The sequence below is a fragment of the Mchenga conophoros genome, linkage group LG1 (genome assembly GCF_057382185.1).
Source record: "Mchenga conophoros isolate Kocher_MC1m ecotype Shallow Benthic linkage group LG1, M_conophoros_male_GT1.1, whole genome shotgun sequence".
NCBI lineage: Eukaryota > Metazoa > Chordata > Actinopteri > Cichliformes > Cichlidae > Mchenga > Mchenga conophoros.
This window is the reverse complement of record NC_140526.1, coordinates 15339601-15358550: the sequence shown is the minus strand read 5'-3', so window position 1 is coordinate 15358550 and position 18950 is coordinate 15339601. Positions and strand designations below refer to the sequence as shown.

Here is an 18950-nt window from a genome sequence, read left to right as displayed (position 1 = left end):
ATACATTTTAAGGATTATTTCTAAGCAAGCTATTTTGCTTTTTGGAACTGTATTTCTACATTATTTTATTCATATTTAAACCTCATTAGCTTGAAGATTAATCTGGTACATTTGTGGATCTTTTAAATGCTACAAGAGGTCTGATTCTTTAAAAATTTGGTTCATAATTTGCTTGACACAAGAATACTGCATTTATTTATGGTAAAAAAAAATAAAAAAAAAAACCTTAAAGAAAATGAGAGGCAAGAACACTAGAAGAATATTTTTTTGATAGTCAAATTTATCATTTACCAGATAAAAACACAACCACAGACAAATGAATCATCTATAAATAAGACTTTTGTAAGTACAACAATCATAAATAATACTGTCATCATGTAAAAAAAGAAGAAAAATAATTTTGTAATAATACAATAGGCTTCAATATTGTACACAAAACATCAAACTCATCAATATTACACATAAAGCCAACACCTCTTATTAATAAATACTGTCTCTATGTTCAATCTAATATAAGCGATGTTTCATTTCTGCATTAAAAAAAACTCAACTAAACAATTAAATTGCCACTTTTATTTTGATCTTCTTAATAGCAGGATGAAAATTACCAAAAGCCACAAATAACACAGAATCCAGACGAATGCACTTTGAAACCCAAAAGTGTATCTTGACTTACAGCTAAGAAAGACTTGACTACATTACTGCCACTTCCTCAAAACTGAAATTGCACTGAACGGCACACACACAACTGACCGAATTTCAGACTGAGCTTTCAAGTTCACATAATCGCAACAATCAGACGGCACATCTGTGATTCCCAGCCACATTCAACACATAAAAGAAAACAGTTGGCATTTTTTTTTTATAATAAAACTACATCAAGCCCATGTTTCTCATTACAACTACAGCTCCTATACTGGGAAAGCTTACTAGGCATAATTACTGGTTGACGAAGAATAGACTCAGATTAATTAACATTCATTTCTATGGTGGTCTCAGGTGGTAAAAGCTAAAGTAAATCTGCACTTTTCAAAAACGACTAAACCTCTAACAGTTGGCAAACAGTGTATCATAATACAATCAGAACAGTCCTTTAAGGGCTCTTCTGGACCGTAATATAAGTACGGTCCGATACTACATACTGGATAACAATCACGAACAGACTCGGAATAATGACCGATTTTATGTCACTGCTGACTGTGTCCACATGTGAACTGTATTCAAGTCATACACAAAGTGGGCTAAAATTATACTTATTATACTTGTATTATATTCTCTTTCCCACATTATGTTTGGTTATCTGTACAACTCTGAACCTGAAATTTGTCAAAATATTAATATATATTACTTATATCCACTCACTGGCTGCTTCATTAGGTACACCTTACGAGTAATGAGTGGAACCCTCTTTTGCTTTTAGAACTACATTAACTCTTCATGGCATAGATTCAACAAGGTGCTGGAATCATTCCTAAGAGATTTTGGTCCATATTGACATGATAGCAAAACACAATGTTGTTGCAGATTTGTCTGTGCAGCAGACAATTTTTTACCACAACAAACAACCATTCATTCTCACCTAAATCCCCTTTCTTCCACATTCTGATGCCAGTTTGAACTTCAGCAGCTCATCTTGTCTGTGTCTACGTGTCTAAATGCATTGACTGCTGCCATATGATTGCCTGATTAAATATTTAGTGAGTTAATGAGAAGTTGAAAAGGTATACCTAATGAAGTGACAGAAAGTTTATGATGATGCTTTAATTAATACCTCATAACACGTGTTGTTTAACTTATAGCTTAAATTGAGTAGACCGTATTTAGCACCGCCTGTGCAAATAGCATGTAACAGTGTTTTACTAGTTTGTTTTACAACTAGGTCTGAATGGCAACTGTGAAACCTGACAGGTCTTAAAGATGAGTGTCAGTGAACATGGTGTGCTCCTTTTTCACAGAACTTAAGGCCTTGATGGCATCCACAAGCTCATCTTCCTCCACATACTGGAAAAAAAAAAAAACACACAAGATCGCAAAATTTAGGTCTGAATCAAAGAAGAGGGGAAAACAATCAGAGAAACAATAAAGTAAGCAATTTTCAGCTGTCCATATTTCTGTTTTCTGGTACAATTTCACTGATTCTGCATCCATCTAGGAATTGAGCAAGTCAAACCCACAATCCCAAAGCAACTTTATTAAAGTCTTATCATATATTTTCTAGGCAATGATACTAATGAAAACTTTAAACACATAATATTGTAAATTCTTATGACTTTATAGTAAAAGAGGAGGCTGGTGAATAATTAGCATAAAATGTTTGTATTCTCATCACTACTCTCTTCTGTACTTGTAGTTAACAAATGAAATTCATAATAAACATAACTCCATACTCACCAGTCCAGAATCGTGTGCCAGTGGGTTGTCCCAGCTTCCTTCCTCCATCATCATTGACTTCCTGTCAATTAGCTGACTTACACTGCGGTGCAAGGAATGCTGGGAGTAGGCCTGGCTGAGGTCTGCTTGGCTGGGAACCCGCAGGACAGAGATGGGGCTGAACTGTGAGTTGCTGCTCACTATCTTTGTGTCTGTCAGACCCTGAGGAGTAGAGTTTTATTCAGAGGCTGATTTGGGGGTTTAAAGCCTTTTATACAAATCACATACTTAGAGAATACTTCTAGATCTAATATTCAATGGTATGGATTTCTTTTTGATTAGGAGCCACATCAGCAAAAACAAGGAGTGAAATTAAGTCAGCTGAATATGTTTATTGTGGGAGGAATAAACACATGGGAGTTTGTTGGTATTACACCATATAGCCAAAAATATTGTGCCAGACCTCTTAATTTTTGAATTAGGTTGCTTTCAGTCCCATTTTCAGAAGTGTATAAAATCAGGCACCTAACCTTGCAATCTGCCTTTATAAAGATTTTTGAGATAATTTGTTATTCTAAGAGTTTTCTCAATTTCAGCATCTTACTGTAACAGGATGCCACCATTGCAACAAGTCAGTTTGTGAAATGTCTTCCCTCTTAGACATTAGAAGCTGTCAGCGCTATTATTGCAGTGGAAGTGTTAAAGAACTGGAGCAACTCAGTGATAGAGTACGCAAAGTTCCCCACCTCCTCTGGCATTAACATCAGCAGAAAGAATTGGCATAAGCTTCATGGCATGGGTGGGTTTCCATGGCTGAATAGTTGCCGTAGGTGTAATTTTGCTGGAGCCATAAAACCCTTAAGAGACACTATGACACAATATTCAGTTGCTGATTTACCTTCTTTGCTGAATTTTTTTTTTCAATGATCATTGTATTCATTACATGTAAGAAAGTCAACATTGTACTGAGGACAGACGAAGAGACCTTCACACACCACAACAAGCCAACCACTGTCATATGACAGTGTGTAACATGCACGCACACACACACACACACACACACACACACACACACACACACACACACACACACACAAAGCATGCTTACACAAGCAAGGCGGACATACGCAAACAGGCATCCCTTTTAAATCAAGCATCCCATACCTCAGTGTACACAGTGTAGCTTTTAAGTATAACGCTGCTGATCTCAACACAGTCTGCTACAGTGTCAAACTGCAGGGGGACAGTAAGATAAACATTTAAGGCTTTGAGAGCAAGAACAGAAAATAATCTTACTGTGGGAAGATCAGGGAGGAGCACAGAGCCGGAGTGATGCTTAGAGCACAGCTCAGGACAGGGTCTCTGAGAGGGAGATACATAGAGAGACAGAGGGAGGCAGGGAAACAGAGCGTATACGCAGAGAAGTGCAGAAAGAAGTGGAAGCAGAGAAGATAAATATCAAAAATTAAAGGAAGAAAGGTTGACAGAGAATGGAGAAAGAAATTAAAGTATTATGATGGAAAAACATTAAGGTGTAAAAAATAATTACAACGAATAACCAAAATAACAGAGCAGTGGATAAAAATGATTAGTCGTCTTTATGAAACAGATGTTGTTTGGATCTAAAGTCACAACCAATGAAACGTGAGTTGCATGTATGTAAAAAAAAAGAAACCCAAAACCATTTTCAGAGTGGTCAGCACTTTTACTTTTAAAAGTGCAATTATACGGTATTGTGCTTATCTGTTCTTTGTTGTCTGTAATTCTTTACAAAATGTGCATGTTGATGGATGAATCACCTACTGTGGACCAAATTTACCGGTATACAGGCATGTTTGTTAGTCATTCAAATTTAGCTGTGAGAGTCTGTGGTTCTATTTCTCTGCTGGCCCTGTGATCCACTGGTAACCTGTTCAGGTGAGGACCCCGCCTCTTGCCCTGTGACAACTGGGATACACTCCAGACCCAGATAACCATAAGTTGGATAACCTGTTAAGAAACTGAATTTATAGTTCCTGGGTTTTTAACCCTTTTAACCTATTTTTTTTTTTTTAATCTTTCATTTACTTCTTTGCTTTTCCTCTTACGTATTCCAAACTTTAGGTCATTTTTTCTTTCTCAATTGCGTTTTATGTTTTTGTGCTGCATCTCCTGTCCTTTTCTCACCATGTAAGTCTCTCCCCCAGCTTTTCTTGTCTTCTGAAGCATAACCAGCGGAGGGCGCTCTCTGGCTGATGGATTCTTCCTCAAGGCTCTGTAAGGGAGTTTCAGAAAATACATTCTGTTTGCAGGAAGCGTGCTGTGTTTTATTTGCACAAGTTATGCTAACTTGTACATTTTAGTGCACTTTGAATTTCACAAGAGAGAAGAATAAATTCTGTGCTATGGCTGCCCTAAACCTTTTACAAGAATCACATTTACCTTTGTAGCACTAAGCCCAGCAGTATGGCTAGCAAAAATAGACCCAGTAGGGCTAAGAGCAGGATGAACCACAGTTCAGAGTAGACTGGCGTGGCTGACATGCTCACACCCTGTTTACCACTGTCTACAGGGTCAAGAGGAGCTGCACAAAGAAAACAACATGAATAAGTTATTAATAAATTAGCTTTCTAGATTTATCTGTATTTTTAATATATATATTTTCTTCACAACATCAGAATCTGAGAGACAACAAGATTCTGAATCATTGAAGAATGTGTGTGTGTGTGTGTGTGTGTGTGTGTGTGTGTGTGTGTGTGTGCGTGTGTGTGTGTGCGCGCGTTACCAAGGCCTGTGGCTGGGCTATATCTGATGGTGGGAGTGCTGGCACTGCCACTGTTTGTGGTACAAGTCACCTGAAATGACAGAGCTTAGAGGAACAGAGAGGGAAAGACAGAAAAGAAAACAACTCTGGGTTACAATAAAATAAGCATGTATAGATGATGGTAACCAGGCTCTCTGTCCCCTGTAGGGCTAATTACAATATGCAACTCAAATAAAATCAGAGTGGGTGAGAAACATTCATACAAAGGACCAAACTGAAACAGAAAGAGATTTAAAATTGAAGCTTATTCAGTTCTCAAAGCTTTTTCAGCATACCTACTCTAATCAAAAAGCTGTTCATTCTGTATTCAAATTTTTTTTACAAGATTTATAGTTTACTGCTTGCTTTAGTTCTTTTTTCTCTAAGTGCACATGTTGTGTTATGTATGCTGTATGTTGCTCTTACTTTTCTGTGAGATGCGTGGAACATGGAGATAGCTGTAGAAGCCAGTATAGATCCTCAGCTGGCTCTCAGTCACACTGTACTCCTTCAGGTATCCGTTCAGGGAGAAAGACCCAGTCCAGTCCAGCCAAATAACAGTCAGGTTACTGTCTACTGAGAAGGGGGATACATACTGGGGGGCTGAAGGGAGAAAGAATGATGGTAAGAGAAAATCTGAATGTGGTTTTTATCATTCTTAAAACTAGATATTACTGACTGCTTAAGCAGTAATAAATGTGTTACCTTCACTGAGAGTGTGGACAGTAGTCCAGTTGGAGGCAGTGCTGCCCATGTTATTAAAGCAGGCAGCTCTGAGCTCATATGTGGAGTACGGCTCGAGACCTGCGCAGTTTGTTAGTCACAGAAAACTCATAAAGCAGAAAAACGTTTCAAAACAGTTATCCCAGCATAATCAAGACTTACAGAATAAAAACTATTATTTTAAATCACCTAACATTGATTTTACGATTCTTTCTTACTGTATGTGTTACTTTTCAGTGGCACTGGTGCATGATATTTCTTTATATTCACCTGTAACATTGTAGCTCCGCTTTTTACCAAAAAAACTGATTTCTGTTGGTCCTTCAATACAAGGTAGGGGTATAGGCTGGGAGGGCTGAGGGCAAGGCGATCTGAGGTGAAGCTCACAGCTGGGTACAAAGAGTAAAGGAGTGTAAGTGAAAGCAAGATGATAGGGTTTCTTTCTTTTAGTTTGTATGTGCACTTTTCAAATAAGTAAGGAAGTACAGGTTTATTTAAGCCAAATCCATTTGGTTAATTTTTATTTATATAGTGCTACATCACAACTTCAGTTGCCTCACGCCACTTTTCAAGAACAAAATGTAATTCAAGATTTTCTCTTACCTTTCGATGAGTCCATTGGGCGACAAAGGCTCATCCCATTCCATCTGAACAGAGCGGGAGGTCACAGTGACAAGGCGAGGAGGAGGCTGGTGGGCTGGGGCAGCAGCAAGAGTGTGGAGCTCACTCAGCGGACCACGGCTACAGCACTGATGATGGTTCACAAAGAAGAGATTTTAAAAGTGTTAAAAAATATGGCCTCACTTGCAACTACAATACTCGGGAATGACTTTCAATCAGCAAAAGAGATGTAAGTATTTGAATCTGCATTTGAAATTTGACCAATAGGTGAGGTAATCATAAATATTTCCCATCCATTTTCTTCCAGTTATCTAAATCAGATTGGCAACAGGGACTTGTACCTATCCCAGCTGTCACAGGGCAAGAGGCAGGGTACACCCTGGACAGGTCGCCAATCTGTTGCAGGGCTAACACAATGAGACAGACAAACACTCAAGCCTACACCCAATTTAGAATCCCTTATTAACTAAACCCCAAGCATGTCTTTGGTCTGCAGCTGAAGCTGAAGGACCTGAAGATAACCCACACAGACCGAGAGAGAACATCCAAACTCTGCACAGACTATCAACAAAGATACCACATATTACCAGATAGTATTCAACTTTAATGACCGAGTATAGTTGTATAGACCCTGAGTATAATGCCTAACCTACATTTAGTATTATTACCTGATAGCAAGTACAGGCCTCCACTCCTACCCAGTACTGGGTATAGGGACGTAAATCGTGGAGTGTCTGCGGATGCGATGTACCCTCTGAGAGCTACAGGGAGAGGACAGAGAGGGGTAAAATGTGTTTAAGTTAACATAACAAGGACAAGTTATTATTAAGTGTATTACTGAATATAGTAGAAGACTCTTTACCAGAGTGTGGTTGTTGTGGTCCAGCGAGAACACTCTGTAAAGACTAATAATCCCATTGGGTTGGGCAGGAGCATGGATGTCCACTACAGCTGACGTTGCTGAAACGTGCAGAAAAATAGGGGGTCCTACACCCTGAGGTGGGGCAGGCCCTGTTCTTCCACTCACCCATGGACTGGCTGAATGACCAGCTGAATTAACTGCCCACACCTGTCATATAAGACCGCACATTTATCAGTTATGTGGTAACTTTTCAGTTTGCACATTATGCAAGCACAAGTCAATAACTGATGTATAAAAGCAAATGAGAACATGTGATACAGACTATTTACCCCAAACATTAGGATTTCAGATGCATTTTATGAACTCTTCATGATGAAGACGGCTTTTCATAATTACCCAGTATTCGCCAGACCAACAGAAAGTTATACATCAATTCACTGGACCATCCATCAAAACTACCATCAGCAGTCAGAGCAAAACCTTTTCACCATGCAACTCACCACTAACATATCTGCATGACAATTACTTTTCACCTTCATCAAGGAGTCACACACACACACACACACACACACACACACACACACACACACACACACACACACACACACACACACACACACACACACCATAGAGTAATCTTATTTGTGTGGTTGTTTTGGGTATAATTAGAAGGTGTACACAGCACAGGGTCAGGCAGGGTGGAGATTTGCATGTGTAAGTCATCTGTAGCCTGTCAGAAGTAGTGCAGAAGGCAGATGGATGGGTCTGAGCTTTAGTGTTGAAAGTGTGTGTCTGTGCGTGTGGGTTTTTTGTTTGTGGGTATGATTGCAAGATTTCTGCGTGCATGCATGTGCATGCAGGGGTGTTACGAGTTGAATTAACCTCAATAATAGTCAATTAGGCCGTGATCAATCAGACTGATTGATCTAAGTGACAGCACAGATGGACCAAGATGGAGAGAGGAAGGAAGAATGGAGGATGGAGCGACTGGGGATCAGGGGGGAAGGAAGATAGGATGAAAGGTGGGCAAGATGCAGGGTAGCAAACAGAGGAATCAGGAGAAATTTAAACTTGGTGTTCTTTTGTATATAGATACAGATATGTTTAGTTCTACAGATAAGATTATGTTTAGATTGTAGTTATTTCCCACGACACACAATATATGTTAGAGCAAACTTCTGGGCTTTCATCACCTGCTCTGCTAACAGATTTCTCAATAATATCAAAACTTTTCATATGAAATTAACACTTTACTGATAGTGTTTTCAGACTGGCAGCTGCTCTCCTCTTGCAATTAAACTGCATGTTTTTAGATAAAACATGGTTATTATAAGTGACACAAAAGGTGTAGCTCAGTGGTTATATTTCTGAATCGACAAACTCATTAGAAAATGCAGCCATATGTAAACTTCATTTTCAAAAAACATATTTAGATATATGTTCTCCGAATTTGAAAACAATACACTAAATATGTAGGAAAATGCAATGAAAGTCCAAATATCTTTTAAAAAGATAGAAACACACTAGTAGATCATGTTTATTTAGGTTATTGACATCATACTGATACTTTATGTGTTTATGTGTTACAAATCCTTTGATACTGATGAAAAAAGAGAAACTCCTGGAGAACTGAAAGATAAAAAAACTTTAATAGGATAAATGTTGCATATACAAATCCTAAAGCATATATGTATGTATCTATATATGTAAATATGAATGGTTCCTAAGTATTATTACTGTAAATGAACAAATGTATGTGCTGTTGTAAAATTTTAGTAGCGTACAGAGGGGAACTGAGAAGTAATTAGTTCTCTACTGTACATTAATTATGGCCTTGATTGCATGTTCTCCTGCAACGGTGTTACCTGTGGCCAGTCACATTTACTCATACTGTTATAAAAATTTGGATTTGGAACAAAGAAAGCACACTTAAACAAGCTGAAAAAAAGAGCAATAGCATCAGCTAAATGGATTTTCTTAGCAGCATTTTTAGATCCTGCGCAGGAACTGTCACATGACTTGTTGCTTGAGATGGTATAAATCAAATTTGCTACTGCTGCCATAAGAAATTATGAACTGCAGCAATAAAATACTTCTACCCAGCAACAACCATCTTTTCCCTACCCTGGTAGCAACACAGTGTACGCTTCAATGAGATGCATGGTTTTTGTGGTTTGATTAAAAAGTTTGTGCCACATAGACAGAATGGAGGAAAAAGTTCACAGCTAAAGTCAGCCCAGATCACCTTGCACTTGATCCACTGCTAAAAGACAGAACTAATCTCCTTGTCCCTATATCATCTACAGACTTTTTACTGCTTCCTCTCCTCTCTTGTCCTCCCCTCGTCCATTGGGCCATGATTTGGTTTATTAGACAAAAAATAAAAATATACCCTGTTAGTTTCCGTGGCAGCAAATGAGCCACCATGGCAACAAACGACTTCAGGAAACTTCCAGATAGTATTCCAGCCTTTTTATTGGAAGGCTGGACTGCGGAATCAAACTTTGTGCTCTGATAGGCTGACGGTACTACTTGGCGGGTGCATCTAGTTGAGGTGAAGGGGCTAAGTTGTGTGAAAGCGGGCAGTAATTAAAACCAAGCATAAAGCTGTCAATAGAAGCTTATGACCCAGTGTAATTAGCCTAATATGATTTCTCTCTCTGTGCTGTGGTGTGCTAAACTGAACTGACTTGTCCTTGTGTACGCCTGAAACACAGAGAGAAAGGATGAGGTCCCGGTAACAGACACAACATAACAGCTAAATAAAATCAGGCAGACAGAGAGTAAAACAACCAAGCAGGTAAGTGGTACAGTGTGTACAGAAAGACAGATCAATACACTGACTAAGAAAACATCACTTAGTGCTTAGAAAAACAGAGAAACGCATGGTGAGATGAAATATCTATAAATGTTTACAGTTTCTATGCACTCTGAGACACTCACTTATGTTCACGTGGACAGAAAAAATCCCAAACAAAAAACACATGACTTCTCCAATACTCAACACCGCATTGTTCATGCATCCCAATTCCCCAGAGGAAAATCCTCAGGGGACGTGTAGCGGTCACCATTAAAAGGTCTTTCCAGTACAAGCTCTGTTACCAAGGAGGCTAACAGTTAATTCGATTGGCTGGCTGGTAATCAGGAAGTGGGGTGCTCAGAGGGCCCAGTGATTAATGGCTCTGTTGCCCGCTCGTCATCTCCCAAAGCTCCTCCCTCCCTCCCTCCTCATGTCATAAATTAGGACCCTCGTAAATAAAGACGGTGCTACAATCAGGCAAACTCAATCAATTACACCGGTTCTCTGGCCTCAGCTCATATGTCTGACAGGCAGGAATGCTAATGTTATTGTTGCTTCCAAAGGGCTAACCTGTCAATTAGTGTACCAATGCACGAGCACAACAGCATGAATATGGACCACTCCATTTAACACCTGTCTGATTACTCGTGTGTTTGTGTGTCTGCGATTGTTCGAGTATATGGATGTCATACCAGTTGATGCATGAGAGTGGTCTTTTTGCTTTATGTGTGCGTGTGTGTGTTCTGACTTGTGCAGAAGACAAAAAGCAGGGCACTCATGCTCTGCAGAATCAAGCCTTCAACCTCTATATTTAAAAAAAATCATTTGAAAATGTTAAAAGATACTTTATGTTTGTGATTCTAGTGGCTACTAATGTCTACTGTCAACACTTTCAAACCTTCTTTTCTACCCAAAACAAATAACATACCTGGTACTGGTATACAGTGTATGGGTGGAGTCCATTATCTTTCCACGTAGTAGAGGAATTCCTGTAAACAGCTGTTACTGCATCACTGTTGTGGGTGGCCGTGGGACTATCCAGTCTGCGGTGCACCTCATAATACAGGATTCTACCATTTGGCTGAGCTGGAGGGGACCAGGTGAGTAGAAAGCTGGTCTGTAGTTTAGTATCTTTGTCAGGTTGGAGGTCTAACAGTGGTGCTGTCTGTCCAGTAGGGGGAGCCTCCAGCGTGAGTATAGATGACCAGTCACTGGAGGAACAACCTAGTTCTGTGCAAGCTTCCACCCTCACCTCATACCTGCCCACAAATAGAAAACAGAAACAGGGGACAAACAGAACATTAACATGGAGACATCATATAGAAAAGGCTGATGAGCTCACATGTTTTGAGTCCTGTGGGTTCACACACATTATGTGTACACAGAAATAGCCAGCCAACTGCAGATGCACCCTTAATCAGAAATACATAGTACAATGGTAGGTCCACACTGTTGTCAAAATGTTAAAAGTTGACTTTCTTTCTTTTCTTTTTTTTTTTGATTTCCTGCTTTGAAAAGCCACCATCACTGATTCTGTCCATTTCACATTACACTGTAACGTTTTTTGTTTTGTGGTTTGTACGCTTAATTGTCCATGTGAACGTAAATAATAATATAGAGACTTAAATAAACATAATAGATTCTTAGAATTTTAAATTATTATTATTTTTTTAAAGTAAAACCAAGTGAAACTGTTCCTTGTAGCGACTAATCGCTTGTACATGATTCCCTCAGTTTTGGAAATTTTTGAAGTTTTACTGTTAGCATTGTCCATTGAAATGTCAAACTGAGTTGCGAAACATTTCTGCAACCAGTTTGGGGAACAAAGAACTATAACACCAGCAAAAGCTACACTGAGCATATATAGCTACCTGTCAAACTTGATCTAAAAACACACAGTTATAATAATAAATAAATGTGTTTTACTGCCTAAAGGTTGGAGAGTCGTGGAGACTGACTGACCTGTGGTAAGGAGCCAGCCCATGAAGAATAGCGTGTCTTTCTGAGAAGGCACTATCTTGTGGAGTGAAATCACTGCTGATGATGCTGAGCTGGACTGGATCTCTTTGATAAACAGTGTAACTCACTAGGTCTCCATTAGGACGGGCTGGAGGTTGCCACTCTACTCTCACCTAGTAAGATAAAGAACAGCATAAAAAACTTTCATTAACAAGATCTTGATTCAGCTTCACTCACAATGACTAAATAAACGACGACTTGCCTGGTTTGGTCCTACAGGTGTTAATGTTGGGAGACCCACACCAGACGGAGCTGATGGATGCGTCTTTGCAGTGGCTACTGTGCTGCTCACAGCGCCTCTGCTGTTGTTGGCCCTGACAACATAATTGTATTCCACGCTTGGCAAAAGTATGAAGTCGTGGTAATGCGTCTCCGTGCCAACATAGATAACTTCTCCATCTCGGCGGAGTTCGTACCCTGTGATGATGCCATTAGGGTGCTCTGGTGGTCTCCAGCTAATCTCCACTGACTCTGGGCCAGTAACCTTCAAATGAAACATAAAAGCACATCAAGCAGATTCCCCAGTTGTGTTTAATATTTGGTAAATAATTCAATTTATAAAATAGAAAATAACCAACGCTAGCAGAAAATAAACGCTGGCAATAAAGGTTTTAAATACAAGTCAAAGATAAACACACAACCTTAAGTGTCGGGGCAGACAGGCCAGTGGGAGGAGCTTCCTCTGTTGAAGTGGACATTGTGAGACTGGCAGTACATCCACCACTAGTACAAGCCAGCAGAACCAGTGTATATGATGTATGTGGCTGCAGGCCTGATAACACTGTATTTAGGTCTCTTCCACGATAAACCTGTTCGTTGTTAAGTTTCAGCACATATTGAGTCACCTCTCCATTCTGTGTCAGTGGTTTACTCCAGGAAACATGCATACTATTGAATGTGATTTTGTCCACTCTGGGAGCTTCCACTATGGCAGGAGGAGCCTCTAGAGTTGTGATGTTTGTATGAGGACTGGTGATACATCCCTCAGACGTGCAGGCTATGACTGAGTAGCTGTGTACAAAAGCAAAATAAAATGAAGTTTGGTCTTCACATTTATAAAGTTGTTAACCAGAAACTACAAAATAGTATGGCTACAAAAAACAAACAAAAAAAGCAATACCTGTATGCTGAAAAAGGCAGGAGGTCGTCATCTGTGTAGCTGAGAACAGTGGGGTCAAAACTGAAAGAGAAACTGATGTTGTTTCTCTTAATCCTGTAAGACTGAAGTACTCCATTAGGCTCCAAAGGAGGAGTCCAGGACACCACTACCTCACTGGGCCGGCCCTGGAGATGACTCACTGTTGGGGGGGCTAAGCCACGAGGGGGGGCTTGTCTGGTCATTACTGTTACCCAAGGGCTGCAAGTGTGCCCAGCTGGGTTATAAGTACAGACACTGAACTCATACTGTGTCCATGGACGCAAACCATATACTGTATAGGAGTAGGTTTCAGCCTGTCGTGGGGACGCTTCTCTGAAGAGGATCTGTTGGCAGCACAATATTAATGCAATTTTAATTGTTAACCTCGTAAACTGTGATATTTTTAAAATATATATATCAATAAAAAAACAGGACATAAAACAATATTTTATAAACTGGGAGCTCTAGTATATTCTACCAAGCCCTCCTACAACTGGTCAGATTGACTCTAAATTTAGACATTTTAAGAGTTTCACCTACTTTCCCCCTTTCAATATCCTCTTCTTTACTTCTCCCACTCCCTTCTTCTTCCAAACGCCTCCCAAGTAAGAAATATTCTTTAATTGGCCCGTTGGGTTGAGAAGGAGGGCCCCAGGTAAGTGACACCTGGTCTGAGCCAACAAAGAGAGGCCTAGGGGGAGACTGGGAAGCAGGTGGTGCTGCTGCTGTGGCAATGCGCTGAGGAGGGGTGCGTGTGCAGCCTGCTGAGGTACAAGCTTCAAGAGTCAGCGTATAAACGGTCCATGGCTCCAAACGCCGAAAAAGGAAACTACGTGACAAACCACTGAACTCTAGGTTCCCCTCACTGTACAAGTTATACATCTGCAAAAGGAGACAAGAGAAAGAAGAGAAATTTCAAGACAAATATGAAACATATGGGTTTAAGTAGGACATGCGAACAGCACTGACTTTAGTTGCAGGTTGCACATGTAGCATACACCAAAAAAATATGTGAAGTTGTGCACATATAAACTACACTGAGATATTGTGCTTCATGTTTCTGGGGGTCTTGTGGACTTTCACATGTGGGTCTATGTATGCTATATTGCCGTAACTACCTTGTTACTATTGCATCTTATCTTAGGTGGACTGCACTATTTGGTATATGCTCAGTGATTTTCTTATGTGTATCGATGTACCGTGATGACTCCATTTGGAGACTGTGGTGGATCCCAGCTGAGCAGTAACGCCCTGCCCTGCTCTCTCTGCTTCACTGTGAAGTTAGGCACGCCGGCTGGAGAAGCCTCCAGGGTCCTAATGTCCACCCACGGACTGGACACGCTGCCTGAAAAGTTACAGGACAGATTCATTGGGGGTGTTCAGTAGCTGGTCTAAATCATCTTTTAAATTAGTTTCTCAACAAATTCAACCTACCTGCCCGATTCAAAGCTTCTATTCGTAGACTGTACTGACTGTATGGTTCAAGACCATAGACTATTGCCTCTAGCTGTGAATCCTGAGAGAGACAAAAAGAGCAGTGTGTGATATAAAAAGATAGGAGATAAAAAGGTAACATCATGAGAGAAAAGGTTGGAGAAAGAGATAACAGGGAAGAAGAATAGTGGGGTCAAGACATGGTTGGGTGAAGACAACAGAATAATTGGTCAGGCGTTAAGAAGGAAAGAAATGGCAGATACATAAAGGCTAACATGAAAGCGGGTAGAGAGCCAAAGCAAGAGACGGGAGAGACAAAATTAGTTACACAAACAAATCCTGCATGAATAAAAACCAGAGCATTACTCATTAAAACATGGAATGAAAAGGAGCATTGAAACAATGGCAAGCTAAGATGACATAACTTGGGATTTGCCATATCAACATTTCAACATACATCCTCTGCAGTGGTAAGCAGACACCAGAAAAGTGGCAGAGACTGAGAGAGAGACTGGCAGGCAGACAGCTGTCCCTTATGGGTGAATTCAAAGCTTCCAGATTGTGTGTTTATGTCACACATGCACCCTTTCATATCACATACACAAACAGACACAGGCACAGGATGTCTGCCAGTAGCTTTAGGCAGTGGGACCTAGCCCAACACCCTGGCAGACACAGGGGCAGTGTGTATGCGTGTGTGTGATACAGAGGGAACACCATTTACTAATTGATAAGAGACACACTGTTGTTTCAAAAGGCCCTAGCGTGCGATGACATGGTAGTCTGGGAGCACCAGGCTCCAGGATGTAGCATTGCCTATTTGATTTTGTGTTTGTTTATGACTGTGCGCTTTGAAGCAGGTATGAGAGTGATGTTTTTCAGTGTGTGTGTGAACATATTTGTGTGGATATACAACACAGGAGATTACACTTCTTTCAAGAGTTGAGTCTGCAGTTAAAATTGTCTGTTCAGGACTGTATGCTTTCACATAACCGAGCATATGTAAAGAGATTAACTGGTAACCCACTTCAATGCAGCGTCAAAGGGATCAAAAAGACTCAGATTCAAACTGAGTCAAATGAAAACCCAGACAAATCACCGTAGCTTGGCACCAAGGATGAACCAGAATGCATGTATTCACTGTTTTCATGTCTGGAAGCCAACATATTTTTCATCCACAGCAAAATAGGATTAATAAGCCCCTAGACACCTAGACACAAGCTAAATCCTCCTGCAAATCACAGCACTTCTCAGTAGACAGAGGGAGGGAGGGACAGAGCGAGAAAGGGTGGGGAAAGGATGGGAAGAGATAGAAAGAGAAACGGGTGGTGGGAGAGAGAAATGGAGACAAAGGAAAAAAAGACAGTGGAATTTAAAAAAAAAGTATGTGTCAGTAGAGTAATGTAGGGCAGAGAGTTAAAAGAGAAAAAGTAAGAGGTGAGTAAGTTAATAACTGATGAAGCAAATAAAAGAAGGTGAGACAGAGGAAGGGGGGTGAGAGAAAGAGTAAGACATGGAGAGATTGAGTGAAGTGGAAAAAGAGGGGAGAAAGCTAAAGCGGGTGAGAAAAAAAAAGATAGATGTGGCAAAAGGGAGAGACAGATTAAGTGAGCAGGAATGAGAGATCTCTCTACCTTAAAAGCCAGTGAAATATGTGAGGCATGTGGCCTATAAAGCGGTTAACATATGCACATTGTCAATAGCAGCATCTGGCGCTGGCAGATTTTATAGGAGCGTGGAGACTCTGCTACATGCCTCTAGATGGCAATACATTCAAACACTTTATCACTGAAACACACCACATTAACGGCCTGCTCGCTACATCACACGCACACACTCAAAAATCAAGCACTGTGAAATTCACACACACAGGCACGCAGACAGGCTGTAATCAAACAGTGTAGCACTGAAACACACAACTATTACATTACATTAACAGCTCCCTCAATAACTATTCCTCTCTCATACATGCACTTTCACATACACACACAGCGTGCAAAGCCACACAAAGACAAACACAGCCACACCGAGCAAATACTTTTAAGGTATCTGACAATGCGTAGGTAATGGCATACATGAAAAACTACAAAATAAATCATGACATGAACTGAAAGTTACCAGGTAAATTTAATTTAATCCACTAGATAAATCAGTGGGAGCACATATATGAAAATACTGAAAACCATACAGCTGGGACTGTAGTTCCCAACCTGCTTCTTCCAATTCAGCAATAGGTATTTATAACCTCATTTCAATGTTGGGGCCAGCTTCCAAATGGTAAGTAATCTGCATGTATCAAGTGCTTCACAAAATATAAAGTATTCCACTTTGTGAAACACTGAAGTATTACACTCATACTTCTACATACTGTAGAAGTAAAACTGCCAACAAAAACCACCCAAACCCACAGCCAACCTATCAAGGACCACGGGGGAAGCTGCAATCTAAGATATGAAAGGAAAAGGTTCTTGTCAAGCTAAATTCACTCTGCATGGGCTGGTGCATATGTGTGCGGATGATCAAAGTCACCAATTAATCATACAAAATGCAAAAGAACAGAGAGGGGGAAAGGGAGGTCAAGAGAAAGAAAGAGAGACAGGGAGGCAGCGTAAACAAGACAGAAGTACAGAAATGGAGACAATGATCAGGAAAGAAGAGAAAAGAAAGGAAGAGGTCTTGTTAATTTATACATTAAAGAGCTCTTGGATCTTAGATGGTTCAACACAACTTAACATTGACTGCAAAGAAGCAATCTATTCAATCTTCTGTATCTTTCTTCTGACTTCTCCTGTGTGTGTGTGTGTGAGCTAAAGAAGAGGCCCTGTGGACTGAGTGCCTAAATTAAAGTGCCAGCCTGCATGTGTGTGCACATGTACTGGTATCTGTTTTTATTTACTCAAGTAAGGCCACATGTGGAGCGTCTTGTTTTGTATGTACCAATGTGTCCCGAGAACTGTTCACGCACGTGTGTGTGTGTGTGTGTGAGACTGCACATCTGTGGATATGCGTGATATTCAGGTAGAGAGGCATTCCGCAGCCAGGGGGACAGTGTGTGATACTAATTAAGAATAACCATGTGTATTTGTCAAAAGAATTATGCTGATTATCTCACGAAGGCCACAGTTCTAGGCCCCGCAGAGAGACAGAGACAGACCAGCATTAGCATATGGCTACACACATGCATGCACATACACAAACACTTCATTTCACTCCTTGTATCGAACCCACGCATGATAAAAGAATAGGTAAACGTAAGATGAGCGCCCAAGAAAATACATCAAAGAACAATGCCTAGTGACAGATGAATGGGGTCCAACTGGTCTGCCTTTAGGACGTTTGTCTCTACAGGCCTTCTCTGGCTTCTCTGCTCGGTCATATTAATTCCTGCAGAGATAATAAAGCACCACGCTGTTTCAGCTTTTTTATTGTGTGTCTTACTTCTTTCATGTATGTGATAAAACATGTTAACATCAGATTTGACTTAAATGATCTTAATTCAGCTCAAATCACTTCATCTCATCCAGTTCAGTTCCATTCAATTCAATTCAATTGTCCAGCCTATTAGTACAAGCTGTGCCCTGACCAGCCCTGTGAGAGCAGTAATTGTTTTCAGAGGTTTCTGAGGTGAGCCAGTACACCACACACTGATCTCTTGCACCCCATGCCAAGCTCTCAAGCCAAGTTTGTGTGTGTGTGTGTGTGTGTGTGTGTGTGTGTGCATATTTATGCGTGCATGCCTAATTCAATGCTGCTGGAACAATTGCCCTGTGTCTGTTTGCAAAATGCCCTGCATGGGTGTCCCTGCTAGTCAGGGTGCGTTAGACAAACCCTGACACATAGAGACCTTTGTGCGACACGTACACAAACACACACATACACAAACACACCACACAGACACACGGAGTGGCCATTAGGCATGTGTTATGTCTGTGGCCAGCACAGATGTAGAGAGGGACTGCAGGGGTCTGGAACAGGCATGCCCACTTCACACAGACATTCATGATTGGCTCTGGCATCTCTGGACCCCGGGAACAGCATATTTAGTGTGTATATATATTCTTGTGTGTGCGCGTGTTTATATTTGTGTGTGTTATGCAGCCAAAGACCAGTGGACAAATTATAATGAGTAATGGTCAGCATGCTAAAAATCCACAGATTTCTTGTGAAATTAAAATAAGAGAACATGTTAATGATATATTTT

The 18950-nt window shown here is 40.4% G+C and overlaps 1 protein-coding gene across 7 annotated transcripts in view; it reads right to left on the bottom strand.

Annotated features, from left to right (window-relative positions):
- Positions 1–260: 260 nt before the first annotated feature.
- ush2a (Usher syndrome 2A (autosomal recessive, mild)) overlaps positions 261–18950 on the bottom strand; it is a 221115-nt gene continuing 202425 nt past the window's right edge. For all 7 annotated transcript variants that reach the window (XM_085267418.1, XM_085267410.1, XM_085267383.1 and 4 more), the window contains 20 exons: positions 14750–14831; positions 14515–14660; positions 13856–14197; positions 13298–13659; positions 12819–13188; positions 12380–12661; positions 12121–12290; positions 11087–11417; positions 7359–7565; positions 7165–7257; positions 6479–6624; positions 6146–6264; positions 5858–5956; positions 5579–5755; positions 5135–5218; positions 4792–4933; positions 4537–4624; positions 3667–3732; positions 2392–2592; positions 261–2001 (listed from right to left, as the gene is read on the bottom strand). In XM_085267418.1, coding sequence (XP_085123544.1) covers positions 1912–2001; positions 2392–2592; positions 3667–3732; positions 4537–4624; positions 4792–4933; positions 5135–5218; positions 5579–5755; positions 5858–5956; positions 6146–6264; positions 6479–6624; positions 7165–7257; positions 7359–7565; positions 11087–11417; positions 12121–12290; positions 12380–12661; positions 12819–13188; positions 13298–13659; positions 13856–14197; positions 14515–14660; positions 14750–14831 — 3597 coding nt within the window. In that variant the 3' untranslated portion in view covers positions 261–1911. The remainder of the gene's footprint in view (positions 2002–2391; positions 2593–3666; positions 3733–4536; positions 4625–4791; positions 4934–5134; positions 5219–5578; positions 5756–5857; positions 5957–6145; positions 6265–6478; positions 6625–7164; positions 7258–7358; positions 7566–11086; positions 11418–12120; positions 12291–12379; positions 12662–12818; positions 13189–13297; positions 13660–13855; positions 14198–14514; positions 14661–14749; positions 14832–18950) is intronic.